The 23,861-nt window shown below is 37.3% G+C and overlaps 1 protein-coding gene across 5 annotated transcripts in view; it reads right to left on the bottom strand.

Annotated features, from left to right (window-relative positions):
• Positions 1 to 23,861, bottom strand: part of GPHN (gephyrin) — a 306,325-nt gene that overhangs the window by 155,003 nt on the left and 127,461 nt on the right. For all 5 annotated transcript variants that reach the window (XR_014228691.1, XM_082316630.1, XM_082316631.1 and 2 more), the window contains exon 3: positions 21,313 to 21,370. Coding sequence is in view for 4 of the 5 variants with exons in the window: in XM_082316630.1 (XP_082172756.1) it covers positions 21,313 to 21,370 (58 nt within the window). In the remaining variant the exon portion in view is untranslated. The remainder of the gene's footprint in view (positions 1 to 21,312; positions 21,371 to 23,861) is intronic.

Below are 23,861 nucleotides of genomic sequence, written 5' to 3'. Positions count from 1 at the left end.
GTAGTGGATCCCCCTGACAGCTGAGAAATTTTGAGATTACTATCTATCAGTTCTAACACCTAATTATAAAGCATAAATTAAATGTAAGATGTTTCCAGCCAACCAGTGCATGTACAGGCCATGGCCTAACAGCTAAAGGCATGATCTTATTGTGATCTGTGATTGTCCTGGCACTGTTCAGATCGTTTCAGAGAAGTGTTCTTTTGCCCTGGTGAAGCCTACCAAGGCACCAATACAATCTCTTTCCTGAATATTAGATGAATATTAGAATAAATTAGATGGGAATTATCTGTGTTCATCCTGCTACTGTAGTGTAAAATAAAAAAGTATTTGTAGAGAACCCTGAACATTATGCGTGAGTTGATGCAGAAAGGATTCTTGTACAAATCAGGTCACTACATGTGCAAAGATGCACATGCATATATGCAAAGATATTTATTTTTCCCCAGGAAAAATTACTACAACAGACAAATTACGAAGTACCATTCTTAGATGGTAAATGACCTTCCAGGTCTAATAATCAACACCAGAATTAGCTTCCAGAAGATAATAAACCACCAGGAAGAAAGCCCCTTCATCCAAAACTAAGCAGTGTCCTTTATTTCTCCAAATACAAGGAGGGTATGGACATCCTGCTCTGATATATTCTTGTGATAGGGATGTACAAACAATGAAGAAAAAGGTATATGCAAGAAAGGAAAGAAGAGTGGAGTATTCTGGAACTGATTAGACTGTCTGCACTTCTCCATTATCTGTTGCGTAGGAGTAATCTTGGAGACCCTGCAAATGATTCTCAAAAGGGATAAGGAAAGGATAAAAACCAATTGAGATTCATTGATGGTTCTTACTGCAAACAACACGTTGACAGTTGTTGAAGGCAATGAAAAATAAATAACTGTGATCATTACAGAAAAAAGTCTTTTCCCTACGAGCCCTTGCTTTTTTCTTATAGAGACAGAGCACAACAGAAGAATAATAGAAGGAACTAGTAATAGGCTGCCTTGCTGATTAGGTTATTGTTTATTCCTGAACTCTACAGTATAAACATCCAAAGACTAAAATGTAATGAAAGAACCTTTTGGCACTTATAAGACAATCTATTACCGAACTAAAAAGGCCACTCTTCAAAGGGAATACCTCTTCAGGATTCAGTCTATGCAGAATCTCTGTTACAGGCCCAAAGGATTATAGCTATTACACAATATTGGGTGAAACTGGTTACCATAGAATTTGATGAGCTATCTTCTGCTTCCATTGCAGCTTGCAGAGGTGTCTTAGCATTAGCTGATCCCACTGCAATCAAAGATTTCAACTGATTATGATACTCAGGAGAAAACTCATGCAGAACAACTCACATTAGGAAGACTTCTTTCCGTAAGAGCTGAAACTTTCTGGTCTTTTCTCTTTTGGAATGTTTTTAAAACACGTTCATTTTTTATTGACACATACTAACAACAAAATTACTTGGAGTCAGGTGGTAACAAAAGCATTCAAAATCCTAAAGAAATTTCAAAATCACTTTCCAACTGTTTCTGCAGCTGGTATAAATGAAGCTAAAATCTGCCAGGATACTAAGGTTGTTCAAACACGCTTTTATAGGTATTAGAAATCTCTCAGGCAAAATAACATGCCGAATATCAAACAACCTACAGCATTTTTGCAGAATTCTTTGTATTGTAATCTCCATTGTTTCTAAGGTCCTAAGTTTCTGTAAATTATTTTGTGCTATACAAAAAGATACGCTAACACTTTGTTATATTACAAGTATTATATATATTAAAAAAATGTATATCCTTTTGTACTGTCTGAGGTGGGACAACTTTGTAAGAAGTCTGCCTAATTTGATAAAGTTGCTGCAAATGGAGCAAACAGAAACCTAATAAAGCAACTGCTTCATAGAAGTGATCTAGCTCAATCTAGTCTCAAAATGTTAACAAAGCCATAGAGGCTAACTAGGACACGAACAAAGTTCAAAGCAATACATGAAAAGAGTTGGAAAGGACTATTCTAAGCAGAATCACCTGTCATCTCTTGCTTTTGTAAAGATGTATGCCAAACTTCACTTGCTAAAATTTAAGAATCATAAAAGAAATACTAATCAGTACTATCAGAATGAGAGAGGTATAGAACGCTTGCTGCTAAAGGAAGAGCAATCCTTACAAATGCTTGCAGTTGTCATACTGAGTCTCTTGACTGCTGCAGAGTGTCTTGGTATATTCAGAAATGCTTTTCAGTCACAACTTCCAACACGCTGGTTCTATTTGCAACTACTGGTTCTGTGACTGAGAGTTTTCAAACAAACACTACTAATTCCAGAGTAAGAAACACTTGCACTAAGCATGTCATCTATACAGGTACTCTTAGCACTTAATCTTGAATGAATGATGGCTTAATTAATTAAGTGTTCTGGCAACGAATATAGTTGTACCATATGCTTCAGTTGCAAAATCAAGATCTGTGCCAGAACCAAAAGCTGCAGCACAGAGGGAATAGTCGTTGACAAGTGAAGCCCTTACAGTATCTACTTCAAGAGGAATTAACGATTTACAAACTCTAGCTACTTAGCACAAGACAAATCAAAGCTCAGTGTCCTTTTTACTAAAAGGTTTTCTTACAATTTAAGTTCTAAACCTTAAATGATTGCTATTGTGCTAATCTTTGCAGACATTTCTTACCATAAGTAATCCTTCTGAGATAAGTATTTCAGAAAGTATTTTTCAAATTTATTTTGAAATTGCATTCACTTACTTTATCTGAAGTTTATATTAAACCTTTGTAACTATCTAGAAGATGACATTATTTTAAACATTACAATTAACATAATTAACATACAGATATTGCAATTATTCATTATGCTTTCATAAATGGGTATTTCATGCCTCTCTGCTCCTGTTTCCCTTGAAAAAGAATGGAGAGAGAATATATACACACTTTTTTTTTTTTTTTTTTTTGAGTAGTTTTCCAAAAGAATAGGCAGGGACACTCAGTAATTATGGAAACGTTTAAGGAGTACAGTTGTAGGTACAGCAGGTTCTAGTGAAAAAAGCGCATTCCCATTGTTACTGATGCGCTCAAATCAGACAGTGGAAGTTATGCATACGAAATGCCTGCTGCTTCACAGGAACAGAACCCTCCTTGCTAAAGCATGAGTCATTTCTCGAGTTGTGAAACCATGGAAAGCCCTCTGGACTAGGAAGTACTTGTTCGTTATTTTAAAGATGTAAGAAGACACACATGGTAACCTTTACGAGAATCCAGAGTTATTTATATACTTCAAAAAAAGTTGCATAAGACATAATGAGTCTTTTGGACTGTGTATCACCTGCTTTACATACTATTATTCTAACATATGGTCTGTTACATGAAAATGTTTACATAAGTAATTTTTGTTTCTTAATTGTAGAACTTACCCTTCTGGACATGTTAAAATCACATTGCAGTCATCTGCTCAATGCAATTTAGAATAAAGGCATCATCTCAATAATTAAAAATACCATATTGCCCCTTTCAAAGAGTTGTATCATCTCCCACACATTCTACTTTGAGGATTATGATGCATGCAGTATATGTTATCTCTGGACTACTGCTTTCCCTTGTAGAGACAATTGCCACTTTAGTGCTGGAGAGTGATGAAGAGCCTACACAGGCAGCAGAGTCATTCAGATAGTATTTTCAGTAAGAGGGAGTAGGCGGAATTAGTGGATGAAGGAGAGTATGCAATAAATTTTATCTGTGAGCAAGAACTGGGCAATGCCCTCTGGAAATTAAGGACCACACAATGTTCTATTTATAATGTTTCTAATATTGCAGTGATCCTGACCAGGAGACCATTGTACATCAAGGAGTCAGTGATCCACATGACGGTTCCCCTGCCGCTCCCACAGCGGGCTGTGCTGTGCTCCACATCCGGCGCGGCCTTCAGGCCTGTGTCATGCTGCACAAATCCCTTGGCCAAGGGATAGACTCAGACACCTCATTGTAACAGAGAAGCCTGTAGGCAGCTCCCACTCAGTACTGGTGATTACAGCACCAGCGTGGCCCTTCCTTTATCTAAAATTGTGGCAAGAATTTCTCATAAGTGGACAAATCCATCCAGGGATTGATCTGATGCTGCAAGAACACACGGTTCCCAGCATCTGAAGGGTGTAAGATTTATTTGCTACCTATAGTCCTCCTCTTATTCTGCCTTATTGAAGCCGATATTTTATTAAGCCATTTGTTGTCAGGCCTTTCTTATTGAGATCCAGAAAGAACCTGGTACCGTGTCTCTCTCTCACTCCGCCGCCCCAGTGCAGCACCAACACACACCCAGAATTCCCTTTTCATTTCAACACGCACCACGTCTGACTCTACGCAAGGAGAAGCCCTTGCTTTTTTCTTGCAATTACTAATCAAGTCTTTTCCATCCTGTAAGGGTTCTCTCTCCAGGCCTGGTAATATCTGTGCTATTTGAAGACTTTAAAAAGAGATCAAAGATTTTTTCTTCTGCTAAGAGTTATAAATTTGTGGTTAAAGACCAGGTCTACCAGAAATCCAACAATTCTATAGCAGCAATATTCCAAGAGCTTTTACATTTGTACCCATGAATTTAAGCAAAGTATTTGACACTTTATCCACTTAGAACTTTTGGTTTTGGAGCTGTAACCATCCGTACTGATCAACTCTAAGAAATGAAGCCAATTTCCAAGGCACTGTAGCTATTCCTTCCTAAATGTCACAGATCATTTAGCTGTCCATTAAGTCTCTAGCTGCTGTTTCAGCTTTCACTTCTGTCTAACTCCAAAAGTAGAGATGTTTTTAGTAGGAAACTCTAAGCGTTTTTTGTCTGTCACCCCAATTTCTAAATATCTCCAAGAAAACATCATAAGAGCATTAGCTACAGCAAATATATTTCATTGGAAAGAGTAGTATACAGCTCTCTACACAAAAAACAACTGTACAGACAAAAATATTTTTTGTCAGACAGCTCCTTTTCTATCCCATTTGGATTTTGGGAAATTCGAGTTTCATGTATTTTTGAACCTTTAGGGGGGAAAAAAAAAAAAAGATAATAATGATAAAACCAAGGCACAGAAAAGCAGACTGCCACTTCATTTAAATATACTGAATTGAAGGTCATAACTAGCAAGTTAACATCTGGCCATCCTCATTTACAGTACTGAAAAAAGAATACTAATTTGCTCCGGAAATAATTGCAGGCTAACAGAATAAACAGACTTCACCCCTGTAGGCTCCTTTTCTTATAATGACGTCTTTGTAGGGAGATATTAAATTTCTCACTGACCTACTTGTAGAAAAATTTTCATCAGTAATCTCTGTTCTTTGCATAGATTTCACTGTCTGACTGAGGTCTGATAAGAAAATGTTTAATTCTTTTGCAAACTCTGTAGTTTGGATGTTACCTTCAGTTCCCTGCAGATAATCTAAGATGGAAGAGAGAGGTAAATCAGGCTTTCATGGGGAGTTTTGTGTAAGACAAACAGCAAAAACCTCGAGAATCATTTTAAATTAACCTTTTCTAGAAGGGACAGCAGAAAGATTGTTTATACCTCAGTTTCAATTTTAAATTTATTTTGTTATTTTTATTTTTTATTAGCATTGGTAAGCTATTATCCACCCTGTGTGTAAAATAAACTCACTATTGGGACACTATTTGTCAGTGAGCTTGATGCATTGCATCTTATTCCTGATTGTGAAACCTACAAGTTGAAGTGACATAAGTGAAATACATTAAGTGTGCAGTCAGGGAAAAACTCGTGCCCACTTTGTTAAGTTTGAAGAATTAGGCTGGGCCTGTTGAGGATAGAACAGATTCTTAATTAAGACCACAAAAAGAGATAAAAGTTGATGATAGTTGATCACGTGTTCATTCCATTCTTCAAACATACTCAAAATACATAATTGTAAGGACAGTTAGAAAGAATATTTCCTTTGGTTTTCTTTCCCTATTATTTAGCCATCCTCAGAAGACAATATAAGTGCTCAAACATGTCCAATATTGGTTTCATTGGCAGAGATCTAGCAGAGTAAATTTAAAAATGTTTTCGACAAAAGCTAGTCTGAAATTAGCTATTTTTTCCACCACAGAGGAAAACCTTTATTTTTCAGCTTGTATATTATGAGATTGCCATGGTTTTAGATGAACTGCATCATAATTAGTTCAGTTTTTGCTGTTGTCAAGACTATGCCTCTGCTAAAATACTATTTGTCCAAATACAGGATTGTTGTTTTAAAGAGTTTAAGGTACAATTGTGCAAAAAATACTGAAATACAAAATATTCTGCACACACACACACACAAATATTATATTAAAATCTATATGTTACTTCATATAAAATATTTCAATATAAAAACACATCATAAAAGTGCTTGGGTACGGAAATACATGAGGTGTATCTCAGTTGTTTTACTTAAAGCAAAATGGCAAATGTATGGAAGTGTGCCACTGTGACTAAAGCTTCATGCCTGTATATCAACTATTGACTGAACACTCAGAATGTGTCCCCTAAGTGCTTTTCATAGTTAGTTCCGCAGAAAAGACTTAATCACAGAAAACCTCATAATTTCCCTTTATCTGTGCATTTCCATTGCTTATTTCTTTTGCTGGGTCTCTCAGAAGTCAACTCAGTGAGGATATTGTACATGTGAAAGCGTTAAATACACTTACAGCCCAATGCTTCACAAATACCCATTTTTTTCATTTTTGAAACACAACCATCCCTTTGGTTTTCTCACCTACAGAAGCATTCATAGTTCTGAACAATATTTAGAGACATTTGGAGCTTTTGTATGTAAAGCAGTTCTTTACAGTTCCCTGATTTTAAACTTAGGCATCTTTCCTTCAAAACAGCCTGAGGATAATTGTCTGTTTTCTTTTACAGCCTCAAGGTACTCTGTGAAACTAAAGTGTTAGCTTCAGTGTCCCAAACGACACTCAGCTTTATTTTTACATACTGCCTTTTTTATATAGCATTATTCCCTAGAAATTTTTATTAAAATATAGAACACATTCCTTGCTCCAAATACACAAAGAATGGTTGTTTTCTGTTTTATCAAAGAAGGACAAGAATTTTAAAACGTCTTGATGTTAAGCTCTTATGTTCATAAGGTATCCTCAGATACATAGCTTCATTTTCAAGAATGAGAAATGTTGGGTAATTCTCACTTATTTTAAATTATGTTCAACTATCAAGACCACTTCGCTGTTAAGAATGCAGAAGAACCCTTTAAAATGACAAGACTGAGCAGTATAAACTTCCATAAGCGATCAGCCTATTTGTTAGGAGAGAGGTTTATGTGATCATGCTACTGAAGCAACACAGTGAAACTGTTACAATATTTGTAATTTTAAAATACAAGGCTATTTTGATAGAGCATAACAACAGTAACAAAGCAGATGATTAATAATAAGAGAGAATGGAAATGTCAGTCTATGCAGAAATGGTAAAAGCGAATATGTGTTACCTTTGCAGTCTTAACATTCCACCTAATCTTGTCAGAATGATGAGGCAGCTGAAACTGAACGCAAACGTTTCTGGCAGAACAATCCTAGAAATCCTTGTGTATTTTTTATAAGAGAATATTTTAAAAAGTAAAACTCTGCAGCCACTGCACCTTTACTGAACTCTGATGATTCAGTGGCATTCTCCCCCTTATGCATTTCTCTGAGGACAATTAAGTCACGGCATTTCTGAAATCCTACTTAAATTGAAAGGTACAGAAACAGTGTTACACTAAGTAAAATCAGAATGATAGCTATTTTATTGTGGGCGTATCCAGCAAAAGAACATCTCAAAAGCAAGGGGACAATGAAAAAGATGAATATTAACCTTTAATCTTACATTAGTGTTTAAATTGGAAAGAATCATTTTTCTTGCCTAGGTAGGCGCATGTTAGGAAACACTTCCATAGGGAGCTCAAAGATAGTCCAGAAGAGCAAATATTGTGACTTCAGCCACAGCAAATGACATGATGTGTACTGTAATATCAAAACATTGTTTAGCAAACTATTTAAGCTTGTATCCAAATACATACTACTACAGTTGTCCAATCAAATACATAATCAGTGTTGTCTCCACACACCATGGCAAAAATAATTGGCTTTTGTTACAACCATAGCTCTCTGAGATAATTTGTCCATCTTGATCGCGCTTCCTTAGGAATCTGATGCCTGCACCCAAGATGGACCCACTTCATTCAGGCAACACCTGCACCCTGCGCTTGCGTCTGTCTTCTCCTCACCCTGTGGCATCCCTTCTTACCTCCCTTATGTAAAAGCCATGAAGAGAAATAATTCCATAAATGATGACTCACACAAACTAAACCACCAGATAAAGTATGGTGGCTATCAATGCTAATTAACGCAATAAGGCTTTTTGTCCCAGAAAAAAATGGAGGAAGCTCTTGGGAAAGCTTTTTTCTCCCGTGTGCTTGTGTTACAGGAGCAGACTTCAGGGGAAGAGTTTCTTTCAGCCTGTTAACATATCTGTTGGGCTTCCTTACTTTTAACTCTTGCTATATAGTATTTTTTAATGTGGAATAATTTTTTTCTGGATCCCTTTAGCAACCTATTATCAAGAGGATTTTCATTAAGATACCAATGTGTTCAAGTAACATTTCTGTGTTTTTTTGCAATTTTTTTTTGCAAAAACACCTCACATGAAATTTTGAATGGTGGGTGATTTTCAGTAAACTATGACAGCCACAGAAGTAAAATAACAACTTGACTCGAAAACAAGCTTACATAAACCAAAAGTGTGGGAGAATTCAAAATGCCTCTTAAAAATTCTATTATCTATGCAGTGATCAGTAATGAACAATCCAGAAAACAGCTAATCAATCAGGGCTGTTTTTCATTACTTACTGTTGTGATGCTCCCTGAATCAGTACATCATTTCAATAGTCTAGACAAGTGGTCTCCAAAGTGGGGTACATGCAGGATGATGACTAACCTGATCTCCTTCTATGACAAGGTGATCCACTTAGTGGATGAGGGGAAGGCTGTCGATGTTGTCTACCTGGACTTTAGTAAGGCCTTTGACACAGTCTCCCACAGCATTCTCCTGGAGAAGCTGGCTGCTCATGGCTTGGATGGGCATACTCTTTGCTGGGTAAAAAACTGGCTGAATGGCCAGGCCTAAAGAGTTGTGGGTGAATAGAGTTAAATCCAGTTGGGGGCCAGTCACAATTGGTGTTCCCCAGGGCTCAGTACTGGCGCCAGTTCTGTTTAACATCTTTATCGATGATCTGGACAAGGGGATCAAGTGCACCCTCAGTAAGTTTGCAGATGACACCAAGTTGGCTGGGAGTGTTGATCTGCTGGAGGGTAGGAAGGCTCCACAGAGGGACCTGGACAGGCTGGATCAATGGGCCGAGGCCAATTGTACGAGATTCAACAAGGCTCAGTACTGGGTCCTGCACTTCAGTCACAACAACTCCATGCAATGCTACAGGCTTGGGGAGGAGGGGCTGGAGAGCTGCCTGGCGGAAAAGGACCTGGAGGTATTGATCGACAGCCAGCTGAATATGAGCCAGCAGTGTGCCCAGGTGGCCAAGAGGGCCAACAGCATCCTGACTTCTATCAGAAATGGTGTGGCCAGCAGGACCAGGGAGGTGATAGCACCCCTGTACTCGGCACTGGTGAGGCTGCACCTCGACTACTGTGTTCAGTTTTGGGACCCTCACTACAAGAAGGACACCGAGGTGCTAGAGTGCATCCAAAGGGCAACGAAGCTGCTGAAGGATCTAGAGCACAAGCCTTTCGAGGAGTGGCTGAGGGAGCTGGGGTTGTTTATTTTGGAGAAGAGGAGGCTGAGGGAGACCTTATTGCTCTCTACAACTACCTGAAAGGAGGATGTAGCAAGGTGGGGGTTGGTCTCTTCTCCCTAGTAACAAGCGATAGGACGAGAGGAAAGGGTCTCAAGTTGCGCCAGGGGAGGTTTAGATTTGATATTAGGAAAAAGTTCTTCACTGAAAGGTTTATCAAGCATTGGAACAGGCTGCCCAGGGCAGTGGTTGAGTCTCCATCCCTGGAGGTATTTAAAAGATAAGTAGATGTGGCACTTGGGGACATGGTTTAGTGGTGGACTTGGCAGTGTTAGGTTTACGGTTGGACTCTATGATCTTAAAGGTCTTTTCCAACCTAAATGATTCTATGATTCTATGATCCACTGGGGTGCAGGGAGAAAATATTAGAATATACCTATATTGGGAGGTGCATGCTTAAAAATTTTTTACTGATGGGGTGCACAATCGAAAAGTTTGGAGACCACTGGTCTAGACCACCTTTTTTTTTTTTTTTTTAATAGTCTGCCAGAATGACTGGGTATTCTTTAAGTACTTCGCTCAGACAACACTGTTTCATTGGTAATGATGGTACTATATTATGAATTTCACATTATTTGTAACCTTGATATATAGTGGTATGAGAATATATGTGCTGGAGGCTGGCGTCTACCATAGCCTGCTAGTTCAAAATAGCAGTGCACTTTTGACAGCTCTCTGCTTACCAGACTTTGGTTCATATCACAAAGTAGTCTTTAAGCATATGAACTGGAATTTTTTCAGATAAAACTTTTTGGAAGATGGACTTCAGCAGCACACGTAATCCACTCCAGCTGTTAACAGGCACACAGTTCATAGAAATAAAACATATCAAAAAATATACAATGTGGATGCTGGATCTCCAGCATCAAATGCTTTACTTTATAGTTAGATGCATTTTATTGGTTTGCATGACTTGGCAACACAGATATGGCTCGAGATAAATGTTCAGTTCTTGGCACTAGGGATGTGGTGGCTAGGGCTAAGGAAGGCATTTTTAACTTCATCCTCACACACTTTGCTCTGATTTTGTTTAGCTAGAAGACATCCATTTGCAGAAGCCTTTAGGACATCAGTTAAGCCAGCACTCCAGCTCTGTGCACTGTCAGAGATGAGATAAGCCACTTAGCCAACATACTCAACAAAACCTAGAATCCACTTAAAACTTTCCATTTTACATCTGTGCTCACATACAGCTCATCAGCATGAAATCTCATCTAGATGAATTTTGTGCATCTGATTAAAAAAAGCATCTGAGCAAACAAAATGCCTCTAGCCACATGGTTCAACACATCTGTTAATACTATTTTACACCATTCCCTTATGATATTTTCTTGAAGGAAGTTTTTGGTTGGTTTTCTGTTAAAAAACATTTCAGGTTTCCTGTTCTGTTTTAGACAGTAGACCTCACATATGATAGGGTGCCTAATAGGATTAGGGCATCACAAAAAATTTTAATTATCAGAGAAGTTTAATTAGGTGTAATCACACATTGAAGTACTAAGCATCACTCTATTAATACAGTTTACAAGCTTGCATATCACAGGGAGGCATGTGTAGTCTTTGGTGTCTTCCTACTGTGTTTTTCCAATCAAGCCATTAAAACACAACATAAAAAAGAATCTAGATGGAAAACATGCTATAAAAGTAAAATAAACTACACTATTTTAGCAGAGTTATCTGCAGTCTACCAGTTACAAATCTTCTTCAGAAAAATACAATCTATTGAACCAGTTTCTGATGGAAAGATGACTGCTGTGTTATAACCAGATAAGGTTTCGGCTTCAGCAGTTTTAAGTGAATGCTTTCTGTTATTAGGAACTCCTTTCTTTTTTGTTCTCCCCACCCCCCCCCACCCCCCCCAGTCAGCAGATTATCAACCAATAGAAGACATATAGTCAAAGCTTCAGTGCCTGCTTTCAGGCAGTCTTACAATTTGCATAAATTAAGCATGAGAGTTAATTTTAAAAGTGCAGTAGAAATAAGGAAGAATGTTGCTGAAATGCAACCAAATGTGCCACTTGTGTATGTTTCTGTCTCAGTCTCTTTATCTGTTCCTGATATGGAAGTGCTTCTATAAATTAGATAATTTTTATAATCTGACTCTAGATCTTTTTCAGCCCTACTGTGTCATTTTTGTGATTAGGGGATCAGCCCTTCACAGGTCATTCTATATGGTGGGGCACCAGAGGCTCATATGTAACAGAAAAGGTTTTGTGTTCTGGTCTTGGTTCCTTTCCTAACAATTCCTCACAGTTGTTTTTTTTTTCCCCTCCCCTTCAGCTGCTCCTGAACACTGAGCTAATAGTAACCACCTTAGCACACTTCTCAGACCTCATTCTTGGATTGCAATAGTCAAATTAGAGCCCCTTATTTTATATGCAAATTTAGGATTTTTTCACACCTCCCATACACATCACTTAACATTTACCTCCATTGAATTTCATCAGATGGTTCGTCACTCAATCACTCAGTATTTCAATGGCCCTTATTTGCAGTTACATTCATTTCTCTACAAATAATAATTTTCATAATTCACTAAGACACTACCTGCAAAAAGCTGTAGAACCTGAAGGATTTTTTTAAAAAAACCCAACTGATCTCTATTTTTCCTCTATATACAGTACCGATATTCAACTATTTTGACAATCATAAAAAGAAAGAAATTTTACCACAACAGAGATCATACTGTAGATCTCCCTCAAACTCAATCAAGCCCCTAACCAATTATGACATTATCAGTTACGACAGGACAACATTAAATTTCCTTCATAGATCTCAAAAAAGTCACCAGAATACATTCTTATAGGATAAATATAACCAAATAAAACTTAATGTAACAGGTCACATGGAAAATGATTAGGGTTTTTATATAAACTTGATTTACTTACATACTTGCCAAAAGCTATTTGCTGCTTAATGAAGCTGAGCTATGTTTTCTCCTCTCATTCAGACTAAGTGAGATCCCATTTAAGAACCGCTTTTCCAGTGAAAACATTGCCCAGTGTACCGGGTCAGATGAAAAGTACAAGAATTGTGTTAGAGTAAGTAAGAAGATGCCCCGAGACCTAACTAGGTTTCAGGTCATGACTGGTACAGAGATAGGTATTTATCAAAAATGGAAAATGAAAGAAAGCCAGGAAGAAGTCAGAGAAAATTGGTTACTATGGCCACAGAGAGAAGCAGAGATTTTTTTATGCTGGAAAACAACAAATTTGAAATCTCTTTGTTGTTTGTTTCTAATGTATTTAGTGAAGAAAGATTTGACAGACAAATAGGACTGTGGTAATGAAAAATCTGATACACATTAATCTCCCCACTTAAGGGCAACAGCACCAAGAATGCTTAAATGATGGGTAACCAGAGAGAAAGATCAACAATATAGTGGTTTGTCTTGTAAATTAACTTTCAGCTATTTTTCTTGTTTCATCCTACAGATACTTCTCTCTCTGCAGGAGAACTACAGAACGATTTTGTTTGCTTTGGAAAGTAAATAATAATATTACTAAAATGACTTTATGTCATTGGCATGGCATTTCAACTTAAATGGATGCACTATCTTCCTGCCCTTCCCTTCCCCATGCTGCAATATTCCATGATCTGCAAAACACAGGCTAAACTTCTTTTGGATTTCATAAGACCAAATTTCACAATAAAATATAAAATGCATTAGTTTAAATCCTTCTCACATCAGAACAGGAATTAATAACTATGCTTCAGCATCTTCCATATTCAAGACAGCTTGTAAGAGGAAGTTAGCTTGGCGAGATGGTCTCCTCTGTCATTTCTGGAGCCATGCAGTCTCCGAGGCCACAGAGCCTATGAAACATAAGATGGAAGACAGCAGGAAAACAAGAAGTGATCATTCCTATTTTCATGTGGAAAGTTAGTGAGTATGCTTTTTCATCCAGAGCACCTAGGCATTTGATGTCCTTGCCAGGAAAGCAGAGGAGTGCTTGTGATACACTCAGCAGTCCTAATAATGCTCAGTTCGATCACTAACAGATGTAAAGGAATGCAGGCCACCCCCAGATACTTGCTAGTGGCTCTTCCAAATCCAAAAAAGTCAATCAGCCTCTTCGGTGCCAGATGCCAAAAAGAGCGGATGCCCAGCTTCCCCCACGCCAGTTGCTTGGTTTACATCATGCACATCTCAGAACAGTACAGAAGCAGCAAGGAAGAGAGGAAAAATGAAGTATGTCTGTACTACTGGTAATGGCAGCAACTGCCTGGGCCTAAAAGAAATCCCATCAAATGCCAGGGGACATCCACAAGGGCAGGGCCGAATCCTGTTGTCCAATAATCGGGGGACAGCGATACAGACACTTCTGCTATCTCTCATTTTACATTCTTTTTGTACAGATGTTATCTTGGTTGAGAGGTCTGTGATTGCAGTGAGTATCCATCATCCACAGAAGATGAGAGAAACAGATGAAAAGCCCCTTCAGTGAGTACTCGCTAAGGAGTTTCTATACAAAAACTTGCTATAGCAATAGCTATAGCATGGAGAACAGTCATGTCCTCCAAGCAAAGAGAGTCTCAAACCCAGAAGAGCAGAAACAACCCACAAGTCAAACAACAACCGTACACAACAACTACTGGCTTCATAGGTGTGGAAAAAAATCCCACAACAGAAAAGGCATTCCTATGAAACACTCATATTTTGCTGGTGTGAGTGTGCCTGGACAGTGGTTCAGGCTTGCGCAGCCAGGCTTGCCCCCAAAAACCTAGATTCTAAGCCAGAACCCAGTGTAACACAGACTGCGCTTTCCAGAAAAAGGGGAAAAACCAGTTTTAGAAGAAATAAAACTAACTTAAAACAACAAAGGACTAATGAGAAGAAAACCTGACATAACACAACAGATAATGAAATCACAGTCAACTAGAAGCAATATAATATAATACGATACAATATAATATAAATAATCAGCTGTTGACAAGGACTGAAAGAACAGAGCATAAATGCATGGCATGGGGGAAGAGCGAGCTAAGAGCACATTATCAATACTGCAAGCCTAAGTGACTCTATATATGTACTTTAGCATGAATACATACACATGGACAGACAATTAAAGGAAAGTAATTTTTTGTTTCATATAATGTTTTTTCACAATTTTGTCACATCATCTCACACACAAACCTTTCATTCTCTCCAGCATGGAAACAAAAAAAGTCTGTAAGATCGTTTAAGGATTAATACAGCAAGTAAAAACTCAAAAGTTCTTTCTGTCATCTAAACAACGTAGTTTACACTTTTTGTGAGTCATATGTAGCTTGAAAAAGAATACTAATCAGTGATTGACTCTGATAATGCAGGATTTAGAAATTAACTCCGGAAGAAATCTGTGTGTACATCAGGTAAACTTTAATTACAGGGAAATATGATGAGATGTAAAGTTGTTCTAATGTAACATGTCCCACTTCTCAATTGTCCTAGCTGGATTCATGGCCATAAGAAAGTCTCCTTTATGGAAACCTGAAAACCAAGTAGGAGATCCAAATCTCTACGTTTATCAGGGATTTCATACACTAAATTGAGATCTCAGAATAGTGTCTATTTTTTTTTACTGCTTGGGACACTTGGCAAAGCCTTTTAGAAACCTTCTTTTCTTGCCTGCAGGAGCACAATGAAACTGTCTACTGGAGGGTCAGTCTCCGAGTGCATGTTAAGAGAGTTAAAAGACAAGCCCTCGGTTTTAGCCAACACACAGTCCAGCATGACGAATAATCTAATAATGGAAGAACACATGTGACCATCACACATTACCCGTAAATCTTTTTCAACTTGTATCTGTAAGCTTTGGAGTCTATGGAGATAGTACTTGTTAATACTCATCAGACATTCAATTGATAATAACCTTTTATGTCATGCTACTCAATAAGAGCTCTTGTGCCAGGAGTTAGTAATTCTAATCTGAGAGCCAGAAGAAAGAGAACACTGATAGAAAAACCGAGAACCAGAATTGTCCTTCCTGCAAGGTAAATAGTAAAGCTTCTTGGTGCTTTGCATTTCTCAGTAATGGGATTGGTGGGAGTGCATACTTTAAACAGCTTGGGCCTCTTCAAAAAACTCTTACTCTGAAAGGTCACTGGAGGGAAATCTATTTTTTGTTTGTGCTGGATCCAAACAGATACACAGAGTGATAATCTCAGCATTATCACCAAATTGTGATGCCTCCCATCATAAACCTTGGGGAAACTTTTTGTTTTGTAACCATTTTGTTATACTTAGCGGATGAACATCAATACAATAATGAAATAAACCAGACCCAGGACTTAAACTCCTATGCAAAACTGGGATGACAGCACACATCCTCGTTTATGTAATGCATTGTTGATTCTGTAGAAGATGCAAGAAATATTTAAATGCCCAACTGCCCACTATGGAGATACGAAGCCAGTTTTGTGAAGTCTGAATATTTTGAACCACAATTCTGTTCTTATGGACTATCCACCACAGTACTAATGACTACCTTTCTTTCATTTGCTTTTTTGATACAGGACTATAAACCAGCACTTGCTGACAAATTGCTACTTATTTTTTCCACACATTGACAAACATGAAAATGCTTTGAAGGATCAAGGCCAGTGTCTTTTGGCTGCGCACAGAGGTTGCATGAGTTTCATCAGCTACTCCTACCGGCATAAAGAACAGATTCAGGCATACAGTATTATGTAGGTATATGACACCACAAGGTCTACAAATCAGATGTTCTCTGAGAAAGTCTCTGCATAGACTGATTTTATTTGTAATCATTTCAAAGATGCATATTTTTGATGGCAGAGAGTCCACCTTTGCTCTGAAATGCAGCTCACTGATACTGAAATCAGCTTACTTGTTTCGTAAGATGTTCCTAAATAGGATTGTGTGGAAAAGTTAAAATCTCTTGAATTCCTAAGTCATCTACAGCAACTGACCTCTAAGAGGACACAGTGTTCCCCATTTCCTTTCTGGCTACTTCCCTCTCCCACATTTTTTTATCATTTTCTACTCTTGGATCTTTATCACTGGAGTCTGTTGCCTCACAGACTGAAGGCAATCTGAGAGGAATGTGTTCCAGCTATTCATGAAGAAGATTTTCATATATTAAACTATTAAGTGAACACATACTTCTAAAGAAAAAAAAAGAGAGCTATCCTATCATTATTCAGGGAAAAGGTCTGTAGTCTTAAATGTAGCCTTTAATACTTTATGCATATGTGCTTTCATTTAAAGAGCAACTATAGGAAAATTACAGGTGTTGAGGAGCATTGAGGAGCATAAAGTATGCCTCTGTGTGAAAGGGTGGATAATGGAACTAAAAAAGCCTCCCATCTTCCTCCAGAGCTGCTTCACATCTAAATGTACAAATTTACAACCAGTACTAAGAAAAATTTCTAACAAGATTTCTGAAAATTAACTACCAGAGGAGGTAACCTTTTAACCTTGTTCTCTACACTGGGATATCTGTCTCGTACCCCAAGTACTACAAGAATGAAATACAATGGCAGCCTTTCTTGTGCATATTACTTTCATGAATTGAATACCTGCTGCCAAATTCATTTCTGGTCTTGCGATGATGAGATGCATACATATACCTACACGAAAAGCATACGGGGAAGCACTTAAAAAAAAAAAAAAGAGAACAATTAAATTCCCTTCTGCTTTTGACTTGCAAATCCTAGCAAATCAAGTATTTTTTAAGAAATCTGTTAATGAATGGTCTTCTCATTCACTGAGTCTTTCTCTAGAATAACAACCCTTCACAACATCATGTATTTCCTTTGTAATGACAGAATGCTGCAATCAAAAAGAGCATCTCTCATGGTGTTATAAACCATAAGATGCTACTGTTGACATATAAAACTATCTACAGGCATGTCACACAAACTTTCCCTCATCGGTAATAGTTATAAATTGCTCTTTACTCTTGAGGCAAACTCCACATTGTAAACAAAATTGTATTTTGTCATGAATGTAATTAACTAGAAATACAGAAACGTTAATCAGTGTTGCCTGATATGCTCACCAGTCCCCATGTACATGAAATTATTTGGTTTAGAAGACCTCTCCTCTAGGCACAACATACCACTACAGTGGACGAAGAGCAAGGCTGAAATCTGCCAATGCATTTTTGCAAGTTTGAAAAGCTCCTTGCTTACATTCTGATGAGAATAGAACTACAGAGAAAGGCGAAACAGTGACACTTTCTCAGAATTATGCTGTAATTCTTATATTTACTGTCTTCATCAGTTCCTGCAGTATTTTAAAACCAGCAGGTACCGAAAATGAAGTGCCATTGCTTTAACTGGTGTAGAGAAATGACAGGAATGCAGATGGCAGTACATCCATTTAGGCATTCTCTCAGGTTTTCCTTCTCTGAAAGCTTCTCTTATTGAAGCATTGGTCCTGAAGATCCTGTGATAAAAGACATTTCTACCTTATAGAAAAAAGTTTTCGGGGGGGGCGGGGACAACCTGTGATGGTATCTTCGTATGGTTACCTGTTGAGCATTCTCACTATAGGAACCTAAGCACCTATGACAAAAATCTAGGGAAGGTAAATTACATCACACGCCATTTCAGGCTGATACAGATGCTGAGGAACTGTAGTGGTGATTGATTCCACGCAATTCTTCCTAACCTTGGTAAGGTACATGAGGGTAGTTAGGGCACATGCTATCACTTCTGCCATAAATACTCCTAATTCATATGCCTATAAGCACACCACACACTACTTAATTTTGGTAAGTGGGATGCACTGCTTCAATTATACCCAACGTTGACCACATACACTCATTCAAAGAAGTAGGTGCACATATGTACAGGCAATATTCTAGATACATAAACCATATATGATCTCACAGTACATATATACACATAGTAAAAAACACACTCACATGCAAGTGATAAATATATTCTAAACACTCCAGAATGGAAACACTATAAACATATTAAAATTTGCTGAGTATTGCAATATGGACAAATAAGTTCTCATATATATACATATATAAAATAGAGGTTATCTTTTAAATTACTAATATAGTTGGAAACATGCATTTAATTAATCTTCTAAAGATACTTTTCAACCAGTAGGTATATTAAGGCTTACAGAGTTTCTCCTCTTCCATAAACTCAGAGATAGGTAGAACACCACTGTAAGCAGAGACTAAGATGTAATTACATGAATTAACAAAATCAATACATGTTTTCCTCAAATTATTTTGAGCTGTAAAAGAGGTTAATCTACCACCTTTTCTAGAATATATGGAAATACTGTCAAAGAGACTTCTTATTTATATGTCATAGTAATTACTGCTCTCTGCCTGATAAAGTACCCCCCTTTGCCATTTAAGCAAGTAGTTTACTTTGTAAGCACTATCAGAAAACATGAATATTCCCACTCCTGTGAATATAATTCAGTAACCTGTCAAGTTAAATCATATATTAAAAACCAGAGCTGCTATTCTTGCATATTTCATGAAATTAAACCCCTTAATATTTCATGTTTAAATAGGGGAGGGATAGTTGTGAGGCAAAATAACTCTGAACTATTGTGCATGGAAGAAGATTCTGTCCTCTCTAGAAGTAATATTCCAATAATCTCAGTTGCTTTCTCTTTTATTTTGTCCTCTCTCCTTTTTCTACTCAAATCTGCTTGGAGAACCTTTCAGAAGTTAAGACTCCCCCTATATTTACTGCAAGGATACTCAGTCTCCCTGTTTGCCAGCTGCTATTCAAAATACAGACATACAGAAGAATACTTTTCCATATTCAATATAGATTTGTCCATTATACTCACTGCTAGTGTGTCTTGGCATTTTCCAGTAGTGCCTTATTTCATATGAACACCACCTATTGTATTACAGCTTGAGAAGTTCAATCATTTAAGGTGTGAGAGGTGGACAGACTTCAGTCACAACCTAAAAAAACCCATTACCCAAACAAGACAAGACAGCTACCAGAAACAAGTAAAGGTGGTGATTTTTTCCAAACACTTTAAATAGCTCTGACTTAGACGTATACAATTCTCCCTCCACACTTACATGCTGGCACAACTGAGATCAATGAGTAACCCATACTTTGCTGTTTCCTAGGATCTCAAGCATTTAAACACCATCCGAGTAAGAAAGAGCTGAAAAATCAGAACAGGCCTCCTTAGCAGGTGGGGGGAAAAAACACATTCCTGTGACTACTGATCTTGCCAATACAGTAAGTCCCTAAAAATAAAATTATTTATTTCCCAGCATTCCATTTTTCTTCATTCACTGAACTCTGTTTGCACAATGAAGCCAGAAATATCAGCTTCCTTTTCTCCATCTTCAACGTTAACAAAATGTCAGTGGGTTTGGATTTCTTATATTAAAGGAAAAAGATTATGGTTTAGGGTTTTTTATCATTTTTGGTTTTATAGTTTTTGTGCAGTTCTCTGAACATCATGAAAATATTACATAACACTAATAAGTTTTGAAAACCTTCTTTCTTTCTTTCTAATACCAAAGTCCAAGCATTGGATCCATCCTAATAAATCATGCTCCTCTTGATAATTCAGGCTAGAGGAATCCACGAATCTCAGAGGAGAGAAATAAATGTTGATCACAGCGGAGTGATAACTTTGATGCAGATACAGGCAGTCACTGTATTTGTTTACAGTGGGTTTGATGCCAATTGAGGAGGAATAAATCCTCACAAGTTTACACACTGCGAAGTCATGTCTAGGTCAGATGATTATGCAAACGCTTCCCTTTACTACATTTTAAACTACTTTTGACTCCCTTTGCACAGCTGAAAATGTATATAAAACAGCATAATGGGTTAAGTAATCACAATGAGCAAGCAATGTGTCAGACTTACTGACTACCAATCAAATAAAGAACCAGCTACACAGACCACGCTACCAGATCTAGGCCAAATTCCCACCCCATCTTTTACTCTACTGAAGAACAAAATTGACACAAACTGCTGAAGTACTTTCCATGACTAGACTTGGCTAAAGTGAGGTTTTTTATAATGCACATTGCATTGGAGGTAAACCAGTATTTATTGTCACTCCCCAAAATCAAAGAGCTTTTAATGATTTTGAGTACCAATGACTTCATACTATCCCCTTCTTAAGACAGATAATATTGAACAAAATGGATGTGCATTTGATCTCAAAAGCAAAAGGACACTACATCTATATTTATTTTTCATTATGAAAATATAACTCAATGTTTGCAGTAGTCCTGCATCTGTCTTCAGGTAACAAAACAGAAATATGTTGAATTACATGAGTTTTTGTCATCAAACAAACCCTACTGAATTCAACTTAAGCTGAAGGTAAACTGTACTTGTAAAAATAACAAAAATTCTATTTTAGGTGCCTGAATATGGATCTAAAAATTTTACTTTAGACACTTTTCCCCCCTGCTATGATACACTTCAAAGCAATAAATAACATGGCTTTTTAATGTAACGTTTCTGCAATTCTCCAAGCAAAGAAATTCAGTGTTAAAGGCAGTAATACTGTACCTTGATTTCTTCTATTTCGTCTGGCACTATCTTGTATGCAGATATAGTCCCCCCCAACCTGAAATCAGGAGAAGAAAAATATTCTCTGAAATCAGAAGAAAAATGTTCTCAAAATCAGTAACACAAAGTACAGCATGTTAATGGTGTCGACTTGTTTCAAAACCCAAATATCCCTCCTACCGATTTAGAGGTAAAACCCACCAAGCCCCAAAACAGCAGCAAAAAAAACCCCTTTCCTTTCTTTATCTAAAGAAAAATCTTCATATGATTAACATAAACCTTAGAAACAAGGTATCATTCACTAGCCTGAAAGATAAGAATTAGGTCAACCAAGCAGAATTACCATCTCTAGGATGTAATTCTTTGTATTAACGGCCACCAGTCATCATATTCTATGATATGTTTGCTAAGTTGTACAGATGATTTTAAATATCTGAAGCCTGATGTACTTTGTGCTCACTATTTCACTAACCTGCTATACAGTCTTAAATGCATCCAAATGCAATTCTAGAAATTGAAATTTTTTTAATTAGATGTGCATGTACCGACTTCACAAACCACAGAGACTCTATGGTTTCCATGTTTGAAAAGTCTCTGGAATTCATGATTGGTAATAAAAAGTGGGCGATGTGCAATAGTTGGCACTGATGTGGAAAAATAGGGGGTTTTGTTCCACATTGAACTTACTGAACTTGTCTACATCCTGCAAAAGTTTATGGTATAGTTCACATACTGAAGACGCATGAATAGCATGTACTATAAATGGTGGTAAATATTACATTTTCCCCAGAGACATGCAGACATGGCTTCTTTTATTTCATGAAGTAGTATCATTGATAGTGACAATTCAGACCCAAAAATATAACTGCACTAATGACCTCCCTGCTGGCTCTGCACAGCAACACTAGTCATTTTCTGGATCCTACAGAAATGGAAATCACATAAGCAACTACTTATTGTAAAGCAGTAGAGAGCTATCAAATGTGTATTTGTATTACCTCCCTATTATTGGAATTTTTCCTTCCAATTGTCAGCATTTCTACACAGATGTATTTCCTTATATTCAGTCTTGAAATTATTACACATATTGTTTAGTCAACCTGAAGAGGGGAGAAGAGAGTAACGCAGAAAATACATTAAGATTTTCCCCATAAGTCCTGCCTATTTCCTCTGCAACTTCCATTGCTGCTAATCATCAATGGACGTTGAAAGGTGGAGAGAACTGAAACTTTTTTTTGCCAGTGCAAGTACAAACATGAGCTTTTATTCTTCCCTATATCTGACCTTTGTTCAAATGGTTTTTCCAGGGATAGCTACAATAATTGGTTTTAACATCACAACGAAGGATTGCTTCATCATACCGTGACAAAGAATGGCTCAGATCAGTGCATGTTATGGTTGCACATAACCAGTTCTATTGCTACTGGAATGAGGTCCGTAAGAAAACATTTTTTTATTTAGTTCTTTCAGATCCATTCCTGTCTACACTCTGGATTACCCAAAAAATAACTTCATTGACTTTCTATCCTCTGGCAGAAGGGGAGGACAGGGCCTCTGCTGCCAGCACTCCACCAGCAGGGAATTCCACCTGGCAGATTTCTTTATTGGCCACCCTCGGCACAACTATTAAGAACTTTCTTGGAATACATCAGAAAAATTTTAAAAAAAAACTAAATAATTGACTCGGTAAACTCATCCGGCTTGCTTAAACCATTAATTAGCATCATTTTCTGCAAATGCTTCTGCAAAGTTTTGTGTCAGGAGTTTAACATACTCTGAATCTGCCAAGTTGCAGTCCAAATGGTAGCACATTTTAAAGTAAAATGTCAGTTACCACAATTCCACATTTTTGAAAGGGAAAGATATATCAAAAGTTATGGTACTGCTTAAATAAACAATCTCTCACCTATAGCTCCAGCTCACCATATCTATCTTAATACATTTTCAATCCTACACTGACATCTTTAGCTTCAAAATCCAGACTACATACATAAATAATAACAAATTTGAAACTGAAAGAGAACCAGAGATAGATAAATTTACAATTCTATAAATGCCTCAGCGCTGAAATGAAGTTTTTAACGAAGTCTATACTTTCTTCATTTCAGAACATTAGATTTCACTCCATCTTATAACTCCTAGAAGAGAGATCCACCAGAGCAGACTGCCAGGTAAACCTGGTACTATACAGGACAGAGTAAAGACATTTGACTTTGTGTATAAAGTTTGGTTGTGAGTTTCTCAGAAGTTTAAAGGCATCACACACACTGGGAGGATCCAGGTAACACAGCCTGAACTCTTCTACTGGTCATAAGTATAATATCTGTGAGGAACAGAATTTTTGGTTTTACTATATAATAATGTATCTATGAAAAAAAAGGATTTAGGCTGCCTGTTTGGCAGCCTGAGAGTAGTGAATAATAACATATAGATAAAATTTAAAAACAGTCTGTTTTTTTTTTTTCTGGCAAAACGTCTTGATTAGCTTCAATTTCATGCACAAAATATTATGCCATATAATTCACTCGCCAAACAAACTTAAGAGGCAG

Source organism: Platalea leucorodia (genome assembly GCF_965183815.1).
Source record: "Platalea leucorodia genome assembly, chromosome: 7".
NCBI classification, from domain to species: Eukaryota; Metazoa; Chordata; class Aves; order Pelecaniformes; family Threskiornithidae; genus Platalea; species Platalea leucorodia.
Note: the sequence above shows the minus strand (reverse complement) of the source record. Positions and strands in the feature narration are given on the sequence as shown.